The sequence below is a fragment of the Thunnus maccoyii genome, chromosome 7 (genome assembly GCF_910596095.1).
Source record: "Thunnus maccoyii chromosome 7, fThuMac1.1, whole genome shotgun sequence".
In the NCBI taxonomy this organism is placed as follows: Eukaryota; Metazoa; Chordata; class Actinopteri; order Scombriformes; family Scombridae; genus Thunnus; species Thunnus maccoyii.
Genome location: NC_056539.1, coordinates 7,412,060 through 7,435,033, shown reverse-complemented (window position 1 = coordinate 7,435,033; position 22,974 = coordinate 7,412,060). Strand labels below are relative to the sequence as shown.

The 22,974-nt window shown below is 38.4% G+C and overlaps 1 protein-coding gene across 2 annotated transcripts in view; it reads right to left on the bottom strand.

Moving 5' to 3' along the window:
* The window catches only part of LOC121900446 (gamma-aminobutyric acid receptor subunit gamma-3), a 65,853-nt gene that overhangs the window by 42,214 nt on the left and 665 nt on the right, over positions 1-22,974 (bottom strand). Inside the window, exons 1-2 of one of the 2 annotated variants that reach the window (XM_042416772.1) lie at positions 5,253-5,332; positions 4,558-4,625 (exon numbers count right to left, since the gene is read on the bottom strand). In XM_042416772.1, the coding sequence (XP_042272706.1) occupies positions 4,558-4,560 (3 nt within the window). In that variant the 5' untranslated portion in view covers positions 4,561-4,625; positions 5,253-5,332. Of the gene's footprint in view, positions 1-4,557; positions 4,626-5,252; positions 5,333-22,974 lie in introns of those variants that run through there. The other variant, XM_042416771.1, reaches the window with a different exon arrangement.

Sequence of the window (22,974 nt, the reverse complement as noted above, 5' to 3'; positions counted from 1 at the left end):
AAGCAGAGTATGCTTTAGCGCATGGCTATGTTGTGATTGACAAGTCGCTGGTTGGTTTGGTAATGTAACCACGGCATAACCCCAGATTCACAGAGTATAGTTGTAGTTGTCACTATTTCACTGTTTTCAGTTCATGAAAGTTAACTGTAACATTTTGGTTGCCTAAAAAAGTCTTGTTCAGCGTTTATTTGTACTAAAAGACCCTCTAGGGTATTGGATGTTCAGTTTTTCCGGTAAGAACCATTTGTTTTAATGGTTTTAAGCCTGTTTTTTCACTAGCGAAAATTAGCATTAGCGTTATCACAGTTAACCATAGACTGTAAATGCACCATACTAACCAAGCTAGCAGGTAGCATTAGGGTTATCTCCACCCTCTTGTCCAAGTATGGTCACTTCTGGCTCCAAAAATCCAAGATGGTGACGGTCAAAATGCCAAACTGGAGGATTCAAAATGGGAGTCCACAAACCATTGGGGAACGTCACGTTGGCTACATCCATTTTTTTTTTTTTTTTTTACTGTCTATGGTTTTACCCTGATTCCAGCCTTTATGCTAATTGCCTGCCAGCTCCCTCTTCATATTGTAACTTTAGGTAAGAATGCAAATAAGCACATTTTGTCAAACTATTCTTTTCAGTCATATGAATGACAATAAACTGCTATGAAGGAGCAGCTAAAAATGTATTTACAGGTAGCTGCAGAAATATTTGTGTATAAGTGGAGCAGAATTTTTGACATGGAGCATGCCACTAAAGTCCTGCAATTCACTAACATACATGCCTGTAATGCTGTTCCTCGTGTCATGTATGAAATGTTTGAGAGAATGTTATGATCAGCATTTGATTTTTATTAGGTAAGCTGCCCAAAAAATTTACTTGTTCACCTCAACAGTATCCTCTCTCGACTTAAGATCTCCTCTCTCTGCCTGTCCATTTGATCGTCGATACTCTCTGTATTCTTTTCCAAAACCCATAACTCTCCCTTACTTGATCATTCTTCACATACAGTCACTTCTAAGTATCCTAAAACCTCCTGCCTCTCGCCCATCTCTTACCAATCTCTGTGCTTTTCCTCCTGACCGATGTCTGTCCTAGACTCCCTCATCCCCTCTGATCTCCCTCTCTTTCACTTGGACTTATCCTATTCCCTTCTTCTCAGCCAGTAAGTCAAAGTCTCTCCTTACCATCTTCCATTTAATCCTGCAAATTCAGATACCCTAAAATCTAACAGCATCAAGACAGTTTGACACTCCATTGGACCTCCTGAGTGCATTTTTGCCCAATTAAAACTGGCACTCACAGTCAGTTCTACTAAATCTGCAGTCTCACTCTGGTGACAGTTAATACTATAATTAAGTCTTTTCTGGTTTCAGGCTGAGAGAGAGTTTTGTTGATGTTTACAGCTGTTAATTGTCTTATATCATACTAGTTGACTAACATGGACTTTATATGAACTATTGCCTTTTCAACAGTTAAATGTGAGCGAAAGGGCCCTATTTTAATGATCTAAAGTGGACGGTCTGAAGCGCATGGCGCAAGTGAATTTAGAGTGTGTCCAAATCCACTTTTGCTATTTTAATGGTGGAAAAAGATGTCGATGCGCCAGGCACATGGTTCAAAGGGGTTGTCCTTAGTCTATTAATTAATCATGGGTGTGTTTTCAGTGTAACATGCAATAAACCAATCAGAGTGTCATCTCTGATTCCCTTTAAAAACCAGGTGTGCTTGCACCTATGCAGATTGCTATTATAATGGCGCATTTGCCAAGTAGTAAGAAAGAACGCTTCTCTGCAGAGGAAACGTATCTGCTTGTGCACAAAGTGAAAGCGCATAATCCATAACGAGCACACTGGCAACTGCTGCTACCGAACCCTCCTGTGGCCAGCCCCAGACCACAGGTTGATGATCCTGTTCATTGATTTGTTGCAAATGTATTTTCACTCGGTTTTTGAAAAGGTTTATTTTTTTAATTACAGCTTTGGTTTCTTTAAAATCATTTTGCTTAGTCATGGAGTGACAGGTCAAATCAGCAGGGTTTTAATTGCTGAAAGTATGGAAACCTGATCACTGTACTCTCAAAAATGTTTAAGAATATTTGTTAAATATTGTTCAAAAATTGAATCATTAATTTTAATCATGTAAAGAATCATCAACACAGTTGTCAGCTCTCCAAGGTGCTGATCCTGCTGCTGGCAGCAGCTAGAAGCTGTCCAGATTTATTTCCTTCGTTAGTTTAATCATTATTTTCACCTCATTTATTTCCTCATGTGTTCCTCATGTCATGTATTGTTCCTCATGTATTGATGCAGCAAGAAAGTCGATCTGTATCTGATCCATTATTGTCTGTCTGTTTAAATACCTATGTGTATTGCCACAATGTGGTCAAATAATTAGACAATTTTATCCGTCATTACAGCAATTAGTTAATTCTGATAAATATTATGACTAAGCATTATGACATTTTATTTTTTAAACTGTGTTGATGTACACAATAATAATTGTTCACATTGTAATCCTTTTATTTGTAATCTTTTGCATGTCTGTGCGCTGCTGCGCATCCTGTGTGTGTAACAAGCAGGGTTTATGTTGTGCACCCGCCTATGTAGGCGCATATTACTATAATGATAATGGGCCCTTAAAATAACAGTGAAACACTGCGCCATTGACTTTAGACCAGGTTTTTGTTGGTCAATAGCGCAATCACTCTCTGCTGCCTCAAGATAGCAATGCGCCATCAATGCGCCTGACCACACCTTACTTTAAGACCAACATGCCCATGGGCGCTCTGATGGGCGCAAGTGCCATTGCTATTTTAACAATGTGGGCGCTGGAGGGGAAAATGACAAGTGCATCGGTCTTAAACTAACAAAAACACTTGCGTTGAGCTTGGCGCCGCTTTATGCTGGGCGTAAGATAGGGCCCAAAATCAGTCAGACGCAACATTATTAAAGTTTCCATGTGTCAAATGTTTTATCTGATTATAGCATCTTTAAAATAATTCTAAGTACATTTGTTTTTGTATGTCGAAAAATTAAACACACTTCAGTAAAAACCACAACTACACAAGGATTGCAATTAGATTTGTGGTGCAGCCAACAGAGGCAAATATATGTGACTAAGTGTTAATAAAAGTGTATTAACTTGTATCTGAATTTAAACCAGATACGACAAGTGTAAATGGAGCCTCAGTGTCCCTGGGTTAGATTGGCAGCAGCGTGCATTGCTGTACGTCACAATGTCATTCTTGATACTACCACAGTGTGACACCGATATAAGGAATTGTCAAATCCTAGTTTTAAAGGTATAATGTGTTAGAATAGGCCACCTGATCCAAATAGGAGGTAGCATATAACCCCAACCACCCAACACACACACACACACACACACGCTACCCCATCACCATTATCGCTCACTGAATATAGGTTTACAGTGAATCTGTGCTATGGCGTTGTCAAGATGCTGCAGAGACATTAGAGCCAGCGGTAAATTACAAACAAGCTGCACAGATCGCTTGCACCACGTAGATAAATAAATAACCTAAACTCTGCCAAATGGCTCATGCCAGCTTTCACATAGCTGGTGCAACTCAGTGCAGTTCCTCGGATCAGCTGACATGACCAGCTGATGTCTCCCCATAGTAGATATGAAGGGCTCATTCTAAGGTATTAAAAACGCAACAATTTTTGTTTTCAGGTGATTTAACACGAATTAAAACATACTTATGAATATTATATTCCATTTCTGCTAAGTCCATTCCACTACATGCCACTAAATTCTACACACTGCACCTTTAAGATGAAACTTGAAGGCTTATTTGGGGACAGTAAGGACCTAGCCATCAAATCAAAGCACAGTGATATACGCACAGTGCTACGTGCATAAATGTTGTCTGAGGTGGAGCATACAGTAAATGAGAAGTCGTCACAAGTTAGTGACTCTGGTATTACTTGCACATGATTTTATGAAGGTAACCACAATGGATCACCAAATTAAAGGCTTCAGATACCAAACACATATTTACCTTCGAATGGTTGAGGGCATTAAATAAGCTGAAGGGACAGGCTTTCATACCGCCATAACATAACAGATTCTGTTATTCTTGCTATATTCACATTAAACTTGTGTTTTTGATCTGAACCCATATGTGTCTACTGGTTGGAGTTTGTCCATTCGGGGTGTTTATTCACATGAATCAACATTTTTTTGTAATTTATTGGCATTTTGTTTGAACTTATTACAAAACTATCAACTGAGTGATGCTGTGCTGAAAGCAGACCTGCACCTTGGATGCCTACTCTGACCACATCACTCAGTTTTTACCAAAATAAAATGGTAAAAACAGTCTCAGCTGGTTGCAACTCTTCACCTACCTTCCCACCATGTGTGTTTTACAGGGCAGAAAAATACCAAACTCATCGACAACACACAGTTAAAGCTCAGACATGAAAATGTCATAGAGCTGCCATGAAAAAAAGACACCTGAACAGAAGCAGAGCTGTGTGTACACAACGACTAAACAAAATAGGAAGGACATATCACAAGTACTGTTAAGGGACTTACCATATTTATTGATGATACTGGTCCGATGCTGTTCACAAATATGTCGACATCTATGACAGTTGGTTTAACTGTGGAAAAAAAAGAGCAAAATCATTATTGATTAAGGATTTAATTTAGGCACCATACCTGCTTCTTTTGTACATCAAAGAAAGTCACAGTGAAGGTGGACAAATGAGACGTTATTGTTCAGAATCCTTTGAAGAGCAAGTAGCTGCTGAGTGAAGCAGTCCTCCAACTGTGGTTGTTAATAATGAACACACATTGGTCTTTATTAAATAAGATTGCTGTCATAAAATACCACTATAAGAGTTCTCTTGAATGCAGCAATAATGCATCCATGGCCACACAGACCACAGATAGGCCAGTGGCCTAAAGGTTAGAGAAGTGAGCTTGTGACCAGAGGGTCATCGGTTCAATGCCTGGACCAGCATAAATCTGGGTAGGCAAAGTGAAAAAGCAGTGTTTGCCCCTCCCTCATTACCACCACTGAGGTGACCTGGGGCAAGGCCCTTAATCCCTGCTGCTCCAGCGGAGCTGCTCAGTGGCCAACAGGTCAGACTGTGGTTGTACTGGGCAGCTGTGTGTAACTGTGTGAATCGGGGCGTTCCTGAAAAAGAGTGCATTGCTCTCAGAGAAACTTCTCCTGAATAAATAAAGATGAGAAAAAAAGACAGCACCATAACACAACACACTACCTTACTGTCGCATGACAACTCCATTTAGAGTATCCGAGGAACATCAGAGTAGTCAGCTGGTTCTCAGTCCTACTTATCCCTGCTGGTTTCATTCAAGCAAACTAATCATGAACTGAATCACACCTGGGACGCCAGATGAATGTAATTAACTGATAAACCAGCAGTATTTCTATCTCTGATTGGACCAAGATGAAGCACTGTGGTGGTCTACATCCTACCCCCCAATTCCGATATTTTCTCCATAACCTGAAGATAGAAGATAGTTCCACAAATTAAAAAAGCCAAGGCCTCCAGTGTGAGTCAACAAAAAAAAGGAGTTGACACAAGTTTGATACACAACGAATCAGTACAGCTGGTGTGTAGCTAACAGACTGAATGGGTTGTCTGTGCACTAGTCATACTTTATAAACTGCTAATATCAAGAAATTGAATCATCACATCTTAACATAAACATTATTTCACCAGCCTTGCTGGGATCACCCATCAGGCTTCAGTCTTTCAGCTGAAAGACGCTTAAACGCTGAGGAAAACTGCAGTCAGATAATAATTCTCTGTGGGTTCATCAGTAGGAGTTACACCTTTCACATTATATGCAGTTTTTTTTTTACATAGTAGAAAATTATTGATCAGTGCAGCTTTAAGCCAAAAATATTTTTATTTTAAAGACATAAGAAAGAAAGAATCTTCAGGTAGTAGGGGGACAAAAAATTGATTAAGTGAAACATGTTGACCTTTCTGTGATAAAGGTTAAAGGCTAAGCAAAGCAATGATCTCATATATTTTGTTTAAAGAATTGCAGTTTAGTTAAACATAAATCAACACTTAGCAAAAAATCGCTTCCACCAAGAAGGTACTGGCAAGCCAAGAGGGCTGCCACACTGCACAATATCTTTTAAACAATATCCCATTGCCTCCAGCACCACATTCTTATACACCATCACACTCCCCATAGCTCATACACACCAAATTCTAAGAATAAATTTGCTTTTGTTCACTACTGTGCACAATCAAATGCCTCCTTCCAGTTCAGTCAGCTTCTCTCGTGGTTGAACACCCCTGGCTTCCCCCAACTCTGCTGCTCTCAAGGATTTCATGCTCAGTGTAAAAGTGTCACTTAAAACTTGAACTTTTAAACCAGCTAAGTGACAGCTGTGACATACTGCTGCCATGAGCATTCACATTTGCATAGCAAAGAGCTCCTCCATCATTTTACATTACCTGTCTTTGGAGTCTTCACGACTCGGCCAATTAAATCCACAGCAAGAATTTTTCCACCTGCCACTCTCTGTGCCAGCGTTCAGTTCACGTGCTAACAGATGGCACACTGGAGAACACTTCTGGAGAGTCCCTGCTGAGGCAGCTTTTCGAAAACACTCTATCCATAACTACACAACACCTGGTGAGCAAATTGCATAGTTCTATTGGATAAGCCACTAAAAATAAAACAAGAAAAAAACAGCATTGAAGATCTGAATGTAATATTTGACAAAATCATTCCAAGACCCTTTATGATAACTCATTTGTAGTCATTAGAACATTTCTGTGAATCACAATTTAATCAGCGCCCGTTTCATGCCATATAACCACAGATGGGACAGGGATGCAAACACTTCAAACATACTCCTACGAGTGAGTTAACAGCTCATTGTGTGTACTCTGTCAGGTAATAATCTCAACTCCTGCAGCAGCAGCAGCCACTAAGACAAGAAAGTAATTGGAGACAATCAACCCTGCTGGGTGGCCCTGAGCCCTTTTTTTTCCCACTCTCTCCCAAACACAGTATATTCATGTGCAGACAGACAGGTGGTGCAACCCGATGGATGCGTTCATTAACAGAGATCAATAATGACCACAGGAATCCCAAAATTTTTCATCAGGTCGCTCCCCAAAAGTAGTCTCTCTGATAATAGCAAGGTCTTACATTATCAGGGTTTCACACAACAAACACTTTGCAGTCACAATTATTTGGTCTGAACAATGTCAGTCATTATGTCATCTTAATATCTCAAATCACATTTTAGAAACTTGACTGAAGAAATAAAGGGAGGACATTCTAATGCTGCTTACATGTCATGTCATCAAATAAGACAAAGAAAACAAGGAAAACCTTAATATTGTTGTGATCCCACTGGAGAGATTGTTTTCTTAAACCGGTTCATTACATTGTTTCCAAAACTTCATTTAGATTACAAAAGTGATCTTTAGTAAAGCATATGGTAAATTAGAAAAGGCACACTGCTGTGTGACCCTTTCTCCTATGAATTACGCTCAATGCAGCTAATTCACGTTAGTAATTTACATCCAGCAGGAAGTAGTGGGATGTTCATACAATGGAAGGAACAGTAGGCATGTGAAGGTCAGTCTAGTGGATGAGCACAAGGACTTTCATGAAATACACTGAGCACTTTTCATCTTCATGCGCAGATTACCTTTGAATTGTCTACTCTCTTTTTTAGATAAGTACCCACTTTAAAATTATAAATGGTTCGTTTAAACATGTCATCTGTGTGACGTTGCATCCAGCTGTACAGTTATACAAAGATGACCAGCAGGGGCAGCTAGACCCACAATTTGTAAATCAAATCTACAGAAAAAAGGTCAGCAGGATATCCACACTGGAATCTGGGGTGAGATCCTGTGGCTCATGGTCAATGACAGCATATGCAAATAACCCTGCTATTTGATTCATACTGTATAGGCACAGTTTGCTATGTACAAAAGAGTCAGAGGAGGTGGAATATAAATCAGTTTCTTGTCTCAGCTGTGCCATAGTAGCACGTGAAAAAAATGGCTCACAAAAAGCTATACTGGTAGAAAAATGGTCTATGTTCAGGAGGCCTTTCAGAGTTGAATTTACATTTGTGAAGTCTGGTCATGTCATAAAATCTGTGCTTTATGTTGTACATTTTAACTTTGCAAAACACTGATCCAAATAATAATAATAATAATAATAATAATAATAATAATAATAAGTGGGAAAAATATGTGCATATATCGGCAATCGCCAAAAATGATAGTCAAAAAGTAATCGTGTTAAATAACCGTGAGCAAAAATAATTGTGATTATGCTTTTTGCCATAATCAAGCACCCCTAAAGAGAACATAAATTTTGATTTACATACACAAACACACAAAGCATTTAGATACATCATCGACTGGTGAGGATGCTGACTTTTTGTCTGGGACCTTCTTTTAGCATGTCATTATGTATTAAGACCCTTTTTACAGGGTTCTCATTTTTAAAAACAAGTAAGCCAGAGACAGGGTCATCAGCCATCTCACAAAGTTACATCAATCATCATTTTAGTTGACAAATTTGATGGTGAAAATAGGGTGACCATATTTTCAAACCCCCAAACTGGGACCTTTAAGTGTACCACACGTTCATGCATGTGCTTATGCACACACCATAGACATTGTCATCAGGATGGGAGACAATTATTTCAGCGCTTAGCACACCTACCAAGCACACCTCTCAACACCATGGACAGCTCCTCAGCAGACAAAAAATTATGTTTTGTCTCCCAAAATCCACCAAGGTATTTGTCAGTGTGCACATGCGCAGGCTGCCGGCTAAAAAACAAAACAAGGGACAAATCTCTTTGTGACCTATAAATAACTTTATAGGTTATAACATAAAAATAACTTTAACTTACATCCTCACAATACTATCCCACGAGCTGATTGCAAGTTTACAAAGATTAAAACGTCACAACATTAAATCACAATTTCACCTCAAGAGAGAGCCTTTAAAGAAACTTACCTTTAAGAAGATTGCCGGGTACTTCATACTTTGCATTCTTTCCTCTTGGTTAGAGTTTCTATTTTAGAGTTGCTTATGTTTGGCTGTCTTAATATGATCTTTTATACCAGCATTTACACCATGCGTGACTGGAAATATACTCTTGCAGTGTATGCAGAATGCAGCATTTTCATTGCTGGGTACTTTATGAAGAAAGGAGTAAACCTCCTGGAGCTCTTTAGAAAAAACAGACTCTCTCTTCAACATGACCGCTAAGTGTTAGCATACTAACAGGTTTTGTCAGAAAGAGCCGCAAGCATCATAGGCTAGCAACAGCCTAAACAATGACACATTGATTGATTGACACATGCAGACAAATGAGTGTTAAATTTAGATGCATGGTGCATTGTATATGCTTTTATATTGGGTTAGATAATAATGAGTGGGACAGAACATGATAAATATCTATGTAAGCACTGAAAACAAGTATAATATTATAGTTATTATTTTAATTGTGGTGAAAACTGGGACAATTTGGTAGTGAATGTTGAAAACTGGGACATTTTAGTGTTTTACAGATATTTGTCAGGACTTGGGACACCCAGTTTGAAACTGGGACAATCCCAGACAAACTGGGATGTCTGGTCACCATAGGTGAAAAGCCTGCTTTTATCTGCCTATTTGTCTGAAATCAGGGACCAACTTTTTCAAAACAATTACTCAGAATTTCAATTGGTAAATATGTCACTGTTAACTGCATTTGTGGTGAGTTAAAACAGAAAGCTTGACAGGCATAGAAACAGGGCCAACAGTCAACACAATGAGCCAGTATTCACCAAAATACCATCAACTCACCAACACTCTCATGTTGTTATCTTTGCCATAAAATATCAAAAGCATGCAAAAGCACATTTCATGGTCAGTTGTAGCGCTGCTTATGCCAGTCTGCCCTACAACCAAAATAAAGCCCAAGGTGTGGGCTGTAAAAGCCTAAAGACAATAGGTAGCTCACTTGTTAATTATGTCCTTTTGAAGATTTGCACCTTTGACAATGAAGCTGCGTTAGATTACTTTCTTCATTATACAGTGCTAATTGTGTTGCAGGGTATAGTTCTGCACCTTCCTACAGTAGCACTTAGCAGCAGTTACTGTGACTAGTCATTCAGTAAATGGGGACAGCTCATTAACTTTAGGGAAATAGATAACATGAACTAGAAATTAATTAGCTGTTGCATGTGGGGAATTTATCAGTGAATCCATCATCGAAATATTTTGAATGGTCATCTACTAAATATACTGTACTATTCAGGATGTTATCTCCTCAGATACCAATACAATAAAGGTATCTTCTCTGAAGATATGCAGTTTTAAATAACAACAGGAAGACAAGAGAATAACTGAGAATGAACTCTCTCAGGGGAGGGTATAATCTGTTCTGCAATGGTGAACGAGTACTTAGAGACATTTATAAAATCATCCAGTGAGGGGGAGAGGGAAGCCATAACCTCTTGTGAGATTTATTTGTCATTAGGGTGGGCAGAGGATGATGAACAGGTCCATGGAGACATTAGCTAATCTCTCTCCAGGTTTGCACTGGAGCCTGGCCCTGTCTGATGAATGGATGCACATCAGCTGCTAGTGTAGAGAGGGGACAAACTGCAGACTTGGCTCTTTGTTTGACACATTGACAGTGATATTATGTCAAACAACATCATGTGACCATAGCTGGATATTTGCCTTCTTTCTGGTAAAATTAAATTAGAAATGTCCATGTCATCCGAATTCACTAAAAATATTGGAGTTTGAATCCTTAATTTATCTTTCTCACTTCTGTCTATGTGAACTGTATAACGAATGAGAAAAAATGCTGCAAATGTAGATTCACTGTCTGTGTCCTAACCAAGGGTAAGTCTTTTGTTTACAAAGGGCTGAAATATTTAATGAGTTGATTAAACTTCCATTGATGTGAAGCATCAAACTGATTAATTCTTTTGACCTCTGATGGCCTGAATGTTATCCTGAGTGGGTTTGGATCTTCCCACCTCATCCTCTCCTGAACGGCTCCTCAGTCATGAGGATAATCCAACTTTGATTTTCAATAATTCCTCATCAACAATCACAAAAAGGTACATGGCAGGGAGTAGGTGTTGCCTACACTGCACATTAGTGAGGGCTGGCTGGTGCTGGAATAAAGAGGATTAACTTTTCTCTTTGAACATCAAATAGGGCGGGATGACATGGTTGACATCAATGTCACAATATTAATAAAAATATTTTTCTGATCTTTGTGAATATTATATATATCATGATATAAAAAAATCACAAAATCACATATAAAATAATCAAACTGATCTTCATTGTAACAAACCGTGTTCCACTGTTATCCATTACATCGGACAAAACTCACACGTGTAACAAAAACTTGTTGGACAACAGTATTTTGTAAAAGAGTTACATAATATGATCATTATACCCTGACTGATACTGGATTTTTGAGGCTGACACTGGTACTGATACTTACAGATACAAAAACAAAGTTGCTAAATGTTTCGCTATGTTTACCAGCTAACTGTTGTCTAACTTTGTCTGTAGTGCACAATGTGTTTAATCAGAGCTCGACTGAAAACAGCTGCCTTCTGCTGCTCATAATGAAGTTGATAAGAGCAGTTGGACTGAATCAAAACAGTAATGTTGGGGGCTGTAAAACCAAAAGAATTACCCAATAGGCGCTAAAAAGCTCAATGGAGTTGAGGGGAATTGCAGAGTTGGATGATCATTCTCTGTGGGTTTGTCACTATGAGCAACACCTTTCACATGACTCATTGTTAATATCAAAAATATCAATAAATGCAGCTTTAAACCTGCAATAACTGATTTTTGGCCACTTGGAGGCAGGGGTTGGAAACAACATCTGACACATATCATCACCTTTTAAGTGATTATGGTGAACTTGATGCCTATTTACACATCCAGTAGATATGAAGCAACATTAGCATTCATTTGGAGTCGTGTTTTTATCCACCAGGCAAATGTAAGTCAAATATTCACTCACCTTATAGCCGTTTTGCTCTCTACCTTCTCCTAAATATCTGGCTCATTAACTGCCAAATGCTCCACTATATCCACCAGCTAGTTGCTAACTTTGTCTGTTTGCTGTTTGGCACTGAGCAGGTAGTGTACAGTGGGTTTATCAGAGCTTTGTTTCTGAAAACAGCTGCCTTCTGTGGCCAAAAATGACTATGAGAGCGATGATATTGACCCAAAACAGTAAAGTAGAGGGACAGGAAAGATAAAACAGTGAGCTGAAAGATGCTATAAAACTCCTTATCTGTACTTCAAGGATCCCTTAAATTTATATTTTTAAAAAGTTGTGACCAAGATATAGTTTACTTTAAATCTCCCTATTCATCATTTATAAGCAGCTTAGAAGTTTATAAGCAATAGTTTATGACACTGTAATGTAGTTCTTAGCAGATCCAAGTGTTTATTAATAATTTTGTTAACATCTATAACTCCTCCATCCATTAGTGGAGGCTGATATATAAACAGATAATGAAAGACAATATAGTAAAACATAGTTGTACAGTAACAATATAAAATACATATGTCCTTATATCTGCTCACAACTACATTATAGTGTGTTATAAACCATTTATTATATATACTGCATATAAATGCTAAATAGGGAGACTTAAGTTTTACCCCTAAAAAATGGCGTTTGCATTTCTGTACTTCAATTTCTTATTTGTTACCTGCTGACATACTTGTATGTGCCGATATAAACACATCTACGATGAGCTAACACCAGCTGATCAATGATATTGTCACAAATTAAGACAAAAATGTATACTTTTGAAACATGAAAAGATACACAGAAAGACTTCGCTAAACCTGCCCTAATGTGTAAGAATTAAGAGCATCACATCAGTAATGTTACTTTTATTTCCTATACAGCTTAAACCTCCAAAGTAAAGTTTTATCATAGTCTGCATAGTCTCAAACTAGGACTTGTTTCTCTTGTCTTTTCCCCATCGCTGGAGTTACTGGTCTCCACAGCCGCACATTTTTGTCAACTCATTAATCACATAAGCTAGCAGGAAGTCCCGATGACATAACTACATGTGGGAGAGTCGCAGCCTATTCTTGGTTGGCATCTACATACTCTGAGCCGCAGCATAATGACTGATGGCATAAGGACTTCAGCTTCTCCTCTCACTGTCCAGGCTCATTACTAGAAGAAATGCCAAGGGCCCTGAAATATTCAAAATGCAGAACAGATCACCTGCCTCCGGCTAACTGTCCCACAGCCGATCATCTGTCACCCAGTAAGTAGCAAGACACCAAAGCTAGTTTAAGGAGGGCTTTTTAATGAATGTGTGAGAAAATAACTCCACTGTGGCTACAGCTCAGGTTGGAGTTAAATATGGGAGTTGGGACTTTAGTGTATTTAAAACTTTTCATCTTTATCAGGAGATATTTCTCTTTTGCAACTATTAGTGTAGAATATAGTAAATTTGTCATATTTTTTAAGAGAAAATGTTATCTGTTGTGTAGTACTCAGGTGTAAATTTTAAAGTAGTGTACATGTAGTTTGGGTACATGTTGGATTCTTTTTGGATTTTGCACATTTTCCATCAGTCCAGTGTTAGCTACATCTGGCATGTTGATCAAGTAATAAGTTGTGGCAGCTCCTCCAGTGGGCACAGGCACTTTTATTCTGTACATGTATAACTCATGTAAATATTAGAGATCACAGTATGATAAAGCCAAAGAGACGGTAGCGCCATAAAACAACAAAGAACTGCTGAGTCTTTGATATCCTGTTTATTCACCTCACAAACAGAGGAGGGGATCATGCATATTTACACAGCAAAGTACCAAAAGCAAATTGGTAATTTTTGTTAACTTCCTTTTTTTTTTACAGTGTATGTGGGTGGCAGCCTATCACACTTCAGTTTTTGTATCTGCCACACTGATAGACATCAGTTGAAGAATTGCAGGAGTCAGTGCAATTATCTCTCTACAACCATCAGCCAACTCACATCTTGGCCCGTAACTCATTAATATTCCCTATTAATCAGCAAATGTTTCTCTCCTGAGTTCCTCCGGTCGAGATGAATCCATCAAAGATGTAATGTGTTAAATTTAAGACAATACATTTGGTCAAACAGACATTTTTTATTTAATCCAGTGTTTTGAATTTTTTGGGATCTTGAATAAAGTACATGATTACAATTTTGATGCTTGAAGCTTTAGATGCAAACTAACAGAAAAAATAACTTGCAGACAAAAGCTAATTATGACACACCAAGGTAGTTATTGTGCATGCGGCTAATGATCACTTAATTAACCATCTAACTCTAGAATATGATATATTTTTTTATTTCAGAGCAACAGTGTGTATTTATGCAACATTTATTTATTGTGACTGGTTCCATGAGTCTGTCATTCCCTGAGTACTCAAATCAGCATCACTGTATGTATTTTGATACATATCCAAACCTATATGCAAATAAACATTTCCTATGAGAAATAAAACATATTTAGAGGATTCTGCAGCCTGTGCTCTGAGTGCTTTCTAGTGTTACTCTTATCAGATTGATCTTATTTTACAGGGGCGCAGGTCCTCTAATGTGGCTGAAACCCTCATCAGATCACACAGGTAGAATATAGCAGTCAGCTATATAACATGGAACATGCCCTGACAATTTTTGACAATAATACATTTTCAATCAGCCAGCTTTACAGAGGATAATCTGCTCAAAGGAAAATGGATACAGTATATTGATAGACATAAATGTTAACTTCAGTCTGATGCTTTGTGTAAAATGCACTTCAAACTTGCCATGAATTATTCTTCAATCCTCAAACACCTCGTTTGATTGTGACTGACTGAGCTTCAACATTTCTAGAACAAAACTCTTAACGTTCACTCCTTTTTCCCCGGACACCACAACACTCAGCTCTGATTAATTGCGGTGAACCAAACATACCATGTGAAAGTGAGATCAATCAATCACTGTCATCTGCTGAACTGATTCTGACAGATCCTGACGGCATCTTTTGTGATCAACTTATTTACTAGGTGACGGTCCAAACAAAAGCCTCAGTCATTTTTTACTGTGTGAAGTGGCACCATTTAAAACAGCACATTCCTTTTGTACTTCTTTTCAGGCTGATTTCCTTATTCTGTTATGCAATCACTCTTTGAAAGCCTATTATTGTGGTGTGATGGTGTCAGGTTTAAACTGCTTGCTTAGTTTTGTGCATAGAAAAACCACACCTCTTAATTATAAGGGGATTATTTCAAAATCCATCAGATGACAACGCAGGTACTCTTGGAACTAGAGTTACATGCAGGTTACTTCTATTTGCTGTTCGGTTCTTACAGTTTTCAACTTTCTTTAGTTTCAGAAAGCAGAATTCTTGAGTCATGATGGAGCGAAAGTCACAGGTCAGACATGTGAAGTTGATTCCAACAATCAGTCCAACAGTTCACAGTTTGATGGAGGGATGTACAGGGTCCACATTTAGGTGACAGAGATGACTGACAAGATCGTGTGTCTAGATGTTTAGAAAATGGAACAAGTACAATTTGTGCCTCTGTATCTGCCAATACGTTGTTGTTATTTACATTCCAACCTGCAAAAACTGCAGTGGAGAATTTTGACATCCCATTCATGATGAATACTGAAAAAAATTTAACTGAAAAGTACTATGCTGAGAAATGAGGGGGGTGGGGGGGATTGAGCCCAAAACAAATCACATTAGTTTTAGATATGACACCATGTGAAAATAAAACAAACAGGCTCGTATCTTGTCTTTCTATTTCCCATCTGTAAATGTTCTGTCTCTTATCATCACCTTACATTTAAGTCATGCAGTGGAAATGCCCCTCGTTGTTTAAGCATGGTCCATTATGAGCTTTAAAAAGTCACATTCATTAATGCTCAAGAGGACAAGGTCAAATGACTTTAGTGCACCATCTGCCATTAAAGGGGCAGCATCACAACAAATGAGTTTCTAATTTACTTATCTGTGGTTTGTGGTCAGGGGAATTGGGAAAAAAAAGAAGCTAATTGCCCTCATCCTATTTATCATTGCTTCTGTGAAATTATCCATACAAGTTAATTTAGTCAGCTTTGGCTGGGCAACCAGGGAGAACATACAGATCTCTGAGACACTATAGAAATAATAATTCTCCGAGTGAATGAGGGTGTGTGTGCGTGTGAAAAAAAAAACGAGAAAAAGAGAGGATACAGCAGTCCTTACAGTAGCTTAGTGAAAAGGTCACTGAGTTTATTACTCAGACACAAAGTTGCTACGTACATCCAGTGTTTGACAGCTAAACAGCGCAGGCTGCACAACATTAATCAAATGTGAAAGTTCTTACATATTTATCACTTCTACACGTTTCAGCCAAACAAAGTTTCCATGTGCATGATAAACAATGTGACACTATAAACACATTATGCAGGTTCTGTGATTGATATTTTCCAGCTTAAACAGTATGTTCAAACATAATATTATTTTGGTGGTAAGCATCCAGTTCTATTTTTGCTGACTGACACTACACCTGGACACCTGTATAAGGCTGGTTTGTGTTACTATGATCTCAAAGGCATCATGTCCACAGAAATGTTTAACATGGTTTACTTTACAAATAATCTGAACTAACTGCCTGAGCATTTCCTTTATTTTTTGAATTCATTATGTTATACACTACTTCTTCTGGCTAGAAAACTTGATTCATAATGACAGTACTCTGAACGGAATAGTTCAACATTTTGGACAATTGGTTTGTTTGTTTACTTGCCAAGAGTTAGATGAGAAGATCAATACCATTCTCATACCTCTCTCGTATCCTAAATATGAAGCTAGAGCCGGAAGTGGACGGATGTGTTACAAAAGTGAGGAGAGTGACAGGCTAGGGTTATTTAGTCGAAGTGACACATGAAGAAACTGACACCCAGGAAGTGGCACTTAGGATGTGAAAGTGGGATCAACTCTCTCAGACAGAATCAAAAGGTTTTTTCCACAACTCAGTGTGTAAGTGCAGCCACATCTGCCTCTCAGTGACAGTCTTTGTACCAATAATTCTGTCCCCTCTCTGTCAGGCCAAAAAACCCCCCAAAGCTTTCCTGAATTGGTATCCATAGTAACCGTTGTAGTATACATGCAACCACTGCCTCAAGACTCAGATGCTAAAGGCTGCTTTTGAAAGTTGCACCTACTACCCATATTATTCGAACAACTGTTGATAAAATATTGTTAATAATAAGTTGCCAACTTGCTTTCATCCTAAGTACTTTTTAAACATGCATATTTACTGCTTAAATTACAAACCTGCCTTGAGGCCCCAAAAGCTCAAGGTTGACTGTGTGGCAATTCCTGTGTGGTAATTTGATTAACTGCACATTTATGTGGTAATATACATCACTAATAAGCTGAAGTGATGAGGCCTTAAGGTGGCTCCTAAATTCGTACCTAATACTGATGCTATTTCTTGTAGGCGGACCCCGTGTCAAAATCTAGTTTTAATACCTTAATTATTTTAATTATATTGTACTCATATGGTACGTATTCCTTAATGACTTGTGTTAAATCGAATCACTGCAAACCAACTGACACGTACTTGTATTCCAGTATGGAGGAGCTGGTTGGTTTCTTGGGGTCAAAGCAAAGTATAGGCTAATGGAGCGGGCTTCTGTAGTCTGCTGTGTGGTCTATACTTGATAGAAACTTAAAAGCAAGAAGATATATACACAGGAATGGGAACAGTTGGTGGCTCACTAGGAGCCGACACCAACAACAAGCAGGTTAACCCGAACCTGACTTTACTATCATGCTGTGAAACATGGCTGATGTGTACTTAACCATTTTATTTATTTATCATAATACCATTTTATTTATTTATTATTGTTTTTAAGCTTTAAACCTGCATGCATTGACAGATTTCTGGGCCTTTTTGGGGCATCACAACATACTGTAAACACAACATTCACATGTTATCACCTTTTAAAAGTTGGCGTGCTTGTTAGCGAACAGTTGCCTATTTACATATCAAATAGATGCAGATCGACATTAGCATTCATTTGGAGTTGTGCTTGTGTCCACCTGATGAATGTAAGCCCTATATTCAGTCTCCTTCTAGTTCTTCTGTGGTCTTCACAAACTCCTGAATACTGTATCTGGCTTCTTTAGCTACTAAATACTTCACTATGTTTGCCAGGTAGTCTCTAACTATTTGTCTGCCATTTGGTGCTGGACAGGTAGCGTTCAGGAGGTTAATCATTGCTTTTTGTTAAAAACAGCTGCCTGCTGCATCTGGAAAACACTGCAGGCCTGTAAGGCCAAAACAATGAGCTGAAAGATGGTAAAATGTTCCATAGAGCTGAGGAAAAATCAATTGTTGGGTTTTAATTCTCTGTGAGTCCATCACTATGAGTGACCCCTTTCATATTACACATAGTGATTTGACCCTTTGTTAATATTTAAATACTGCTTACAACAGCTTTAAAGATTCAGTTATCATACATATACTGACTTCTTAACAAAAATAAGAACGCCATCAGCAGTAATATTAACTGTAAGATAAGGTGTGAGTGTTGAAATCCTTATGATACAATTACTGTACCACTTGCCAGCTGGTCCACAACCTTATTAGTGATAGACAGTAGAGAATTGCTAAATGTATCACAGACATGATGGCAATCACAACAATAAATGACAAAAGAAAGACTAAGTGCATCAGAAAAGAAGAATGGAGGTCACAACCTGAAGCTGAGATAACAACCATGTGATCTGAGGCAGCTCATCTTGTCAAGACTGTGACTCTAAAACACAACAGACTGTTGAAATCTTAAGTGTCAGCCGGACGTCTCTAAACGTGACCTGCTGACATGCGCGCTATTTTACTTCACTTTCTCAGGTGGATGAAACCTGACCTCCAACTCCTCTCTGAGCTGCGGTTACTGTGGCCTCTAACCAATTTGTGCTTCGTCCGTTTGATGGTTAGAAAATAACACAACCTTGTTATGTTTTACCAAGAAATAAATGACATTTTGCTTTTAACTAATATTTTGCAGGAACAAATTACCCCAGGTACATCTATTAAAGCTCAAACACCGTACCAAACATCAGGACATGACTATTGTTGATCTTTACACCAGAGGCCACTTTTCAAAACCAGTGGAAACAGAGGCAGAGCCTCGTTGAAGGAACTGATTGGGAACACTGGCTCAACATGACCAATAAACAACACAATCATCTCATATATGACATGAGTCAGTGAATTACAAAACTTCCCATATCTCTCTCCTCCACTCAAAGTTACAACCTCCAAATGTAATTTATATTCATGAGGATATGCTGATGAGTTACATCTTAACCTTTGTTACTGTAGGTCAGCAAGTAAGTAACAACAGCAGAAAAACTGGCTGATTTTTTCAACTTGCATGAAGCAAACAACCAAGAATGTAATGATGTAAATAACAACTTTATAAAAATGGTATGCCTGCCTATCAGCCCTTATATGCACAGGTGATTCAAAATTGACCCAGCTCAGTTTTCCGGTGACATAAATATTTGAGCATGGCATATTCCAGGTATTCCTCAGAAACCTTTTTCTTTCCATCCCCCCGAAACTTTTGTATCATTACCTCACCTTTCCATAAGTGGGTGAAAAATGACCTGTACTCAAGATGAATGTATACAGGATCCTCATCTCTGTCAGGTAAACTGTATATTTACTGTGGACCACATTTTAACTGTAATTAGCATCACCACTCAGTTATATGTGTTTTAAGAGAGCAAGATGATTTTACATTTGATACATGTAAGTATGATCTGTATTTATGTAATATTTGCACTATGATTACAATTATGTGAAAGATTATCTGCTATTAAATCAAATTAGCCTAGCTAGCTAACATGACTGTAGTTGTGCTGTATGTATTGACAACATAACTAAGTAGCTTAGTTGCTTAACTTTGTAGTGCCATATTTCAGAGAGATACACTCTTACTATAATATTTGCTAGTTTAATAATTTGATGATGGGTAAACCTTTAGTATGTCACCTACCAACCAAATTGGTTGGTAGGTGACATACTGTTCACATACTGTTCATATTTTTACAATTGTATGGTACAATTGTACAGATATGAATTTGAGTGGGCCATAAAAAAAGCTAAGGCTCAAGTATAAAGACAGTCTGCAGGACAAACTATAAGCCAAAGACAGCAGGGGACTCTGGCAGGGTCCACACATGATTACAGGGTACATGAACAAACTGACAGCTCAGTATGAGGACCCCCTACTCCCAGATAAGTTGAATGAATTCTGTTGCGGATTTGATTTGCAGTCAGATGAACAACTCAGAGCAGTAGATAGAGTAGATCCCTCCTTTGGTAGTGAAAGAGCACGAGGTTAAAGCCCTCCTCACAAACAAAATAGCAGTAAGGCAGCAGGGCCAGACCATGTGTCCGCATTCACTTTAAAATACTGCAGCAACCAACTTGCCTCTCTTTTCACAGGTATCTTTAACTGGTCTCTTCGGCTATGGAGAGTCCCCACATGTTTTAAATTTGCTGTTGTCATCCCTGTACCCAAGAAGTCTGAACGAGTTCAGGCCTGTTGTTCTGACTTCTGTTGTTATGAATGTGTTGGAGTTGGACATATTTCCGTTTGCAGGATGCTGTGTCTCTGTGCCTACACACTATCCTGCAGCACCTGGAGTCCCCTGCCACCATGTTCAGCGTTTAATACCATACTGCCCCTTAAAGTATTTGATAAACTCCAGATGTTGGGAATTAATCAGTCTCTATGAAACTGGATTTTAGATTTTCTGTCTGATAGGAAGCAAGCTGTTAATGTAGGTAACATGTTCTCTAGACCTATGACCCTCAACACTGGGGCCCCTCAGGGTTGTGTTGTTTCACCTCTGCTGTACTCACTATATACCAAAGATTGTGTATCCCATTCTGAACCTGTGCAGATTATTACATTTGCAGATGACACAACAGTGGCAGACATGATAAGGAATAGTAATGAATCAGCCTACAGGGCTGAGGTGTGGCCCTACTGGACTGGTGTAGGGCAAACAAATTGGTTTTAAACATTGTTAAGAAAAAAGAAATGATAATTGACTTCCGGAGGGATAAGGAGGTCCTCCCTCCATTGGTCATCAGAGACCAGATAGTGGAGAGGGTTGACACTTTTAAATTCCTTGGCACCACCATATGCCACACACTGAAGTGGGAAGTTAACATCGGCCACATAATTAATAAGGCCCACTAGAGACTTCACTTTCTGCTCCAGTTTAAAAGGTTTGGTGTGACTGGGGAGGCGATGCTGCACTTTTACAGTGCTACTGTGGAGAGTGTCCTCGCCTTCTCAGTCAGAGAGTGGTATGGCAACACAACCGTCCTTGAGAGGGGAGAGCTGGAAAGTGTGGTACACACACTGTCTAAGATCATTAGCTGTGACCTTCCCTCTTTCTCCTCCATATATGCCACACATGTCAGATGCAAGGTGCAGAAGGTGACGCTGACCCCTCCCCTCGGGAATAAGACTCCAGAGTCTTAAGTGTTGGACATCTCACCTCAGGTACAGCACACATCATGAGGCTGTTTGATACTCTGACGCACAAACACTTGTAGTAGCAGAGCAAGCATTAGCCAACAAGCACTTTAAAAGTAGGTAGGTAGCAGCACAAAGCAACAAGCACTTTAAAACGAATGTAGCAGCACAAAGCTCTTTAGGACTTTTCTTTTCCACAAGATGATGCTACGCAGGAAATTATATTATGTATGTTTGAATGTATAAATGTGAATGTGCTGCTCTTGTTTTATCTACTTTATCTACTTAATATGTGTTTTTTTGTCCGTTAATTTTAATAGCTTTACTGAGGCAAAGTCCTTTCAACTGTGTTGACATGGCAATAAAGTGTTGAAGTGAATATTAATCAATTGATGTGCTATTCAAAACATTCTCTTTAATTTGTATGTTTTATATGTAGTGTTGTCATAGCTGCTAGATACACAGCTGAAAGTCTTACGAATGCTGGCTGAGGGATCAGTGATGGTGTTTGAAGATGACCCTGACTATCACCAGACGATCACAACGTTTCCTCAAGGAACTTACTAAGGAGCTTGTTAACACCACTAACTGGGAGACTTCCCCCCAGTTATCAACCCAGTTCATTGAAGCATAGGGGAGGTGTTGGTGGGGGAGGGGGGGGGGGGACAACATCCAACAGGAGGGAAGTGAAAAGGGTCAGGTGAAAAGACCAGATCAGCCCAAGTCAAAATGACTGTAAGAAATTGTGTAGAAGGCAATATACAAGTGTGAAATGATCAGTGATCAAAGCCAGAAGCAGGTAGTTTGTCTGAAATGCATTTTTTTCTTACTCTTCTGTTTTTTAAGTATGTTCAAAATTATGAATCTTAAACTCTTGTATGAAATTCAAATAATTATTTTGTGCAGAATTATAAAGATAGTCATTAATTAATCAATGTATTAATTAATTATCGTGTATATTCATTATTAACAAAAACTATCGATTCTAAAACAATGTTTTCCCACTTATGGAAGAGTGTTGATTTTATTGACATATGCATCTAAGGGTTTAGCATGTTATAGATATTAAAACACTTTACCTGAAACAAACAATGAGTTGTTATAAAGGGGTTATATTAAGTATTATAACCATACCTATAGTACCAAATGATTATTATAAGACATCTTAATGCATTATGAACACTTACAGCAGCTCTTATATTGCAGTTTAAAGCATATAGGATGTTATGCAGGTTCTGACAAACATCATATAATTGAAGCAGCTTTTTTATAAAGTGGTTCTCATTTAATGATCAGTTATTAATTTAATTAAATGACTCTAAAGGTAGACAGACGCTATTTGCTCATTTATTAGATTATAATGTCAACTGAATGTGCAAGTGTCTCAGGTCAGTTCAAG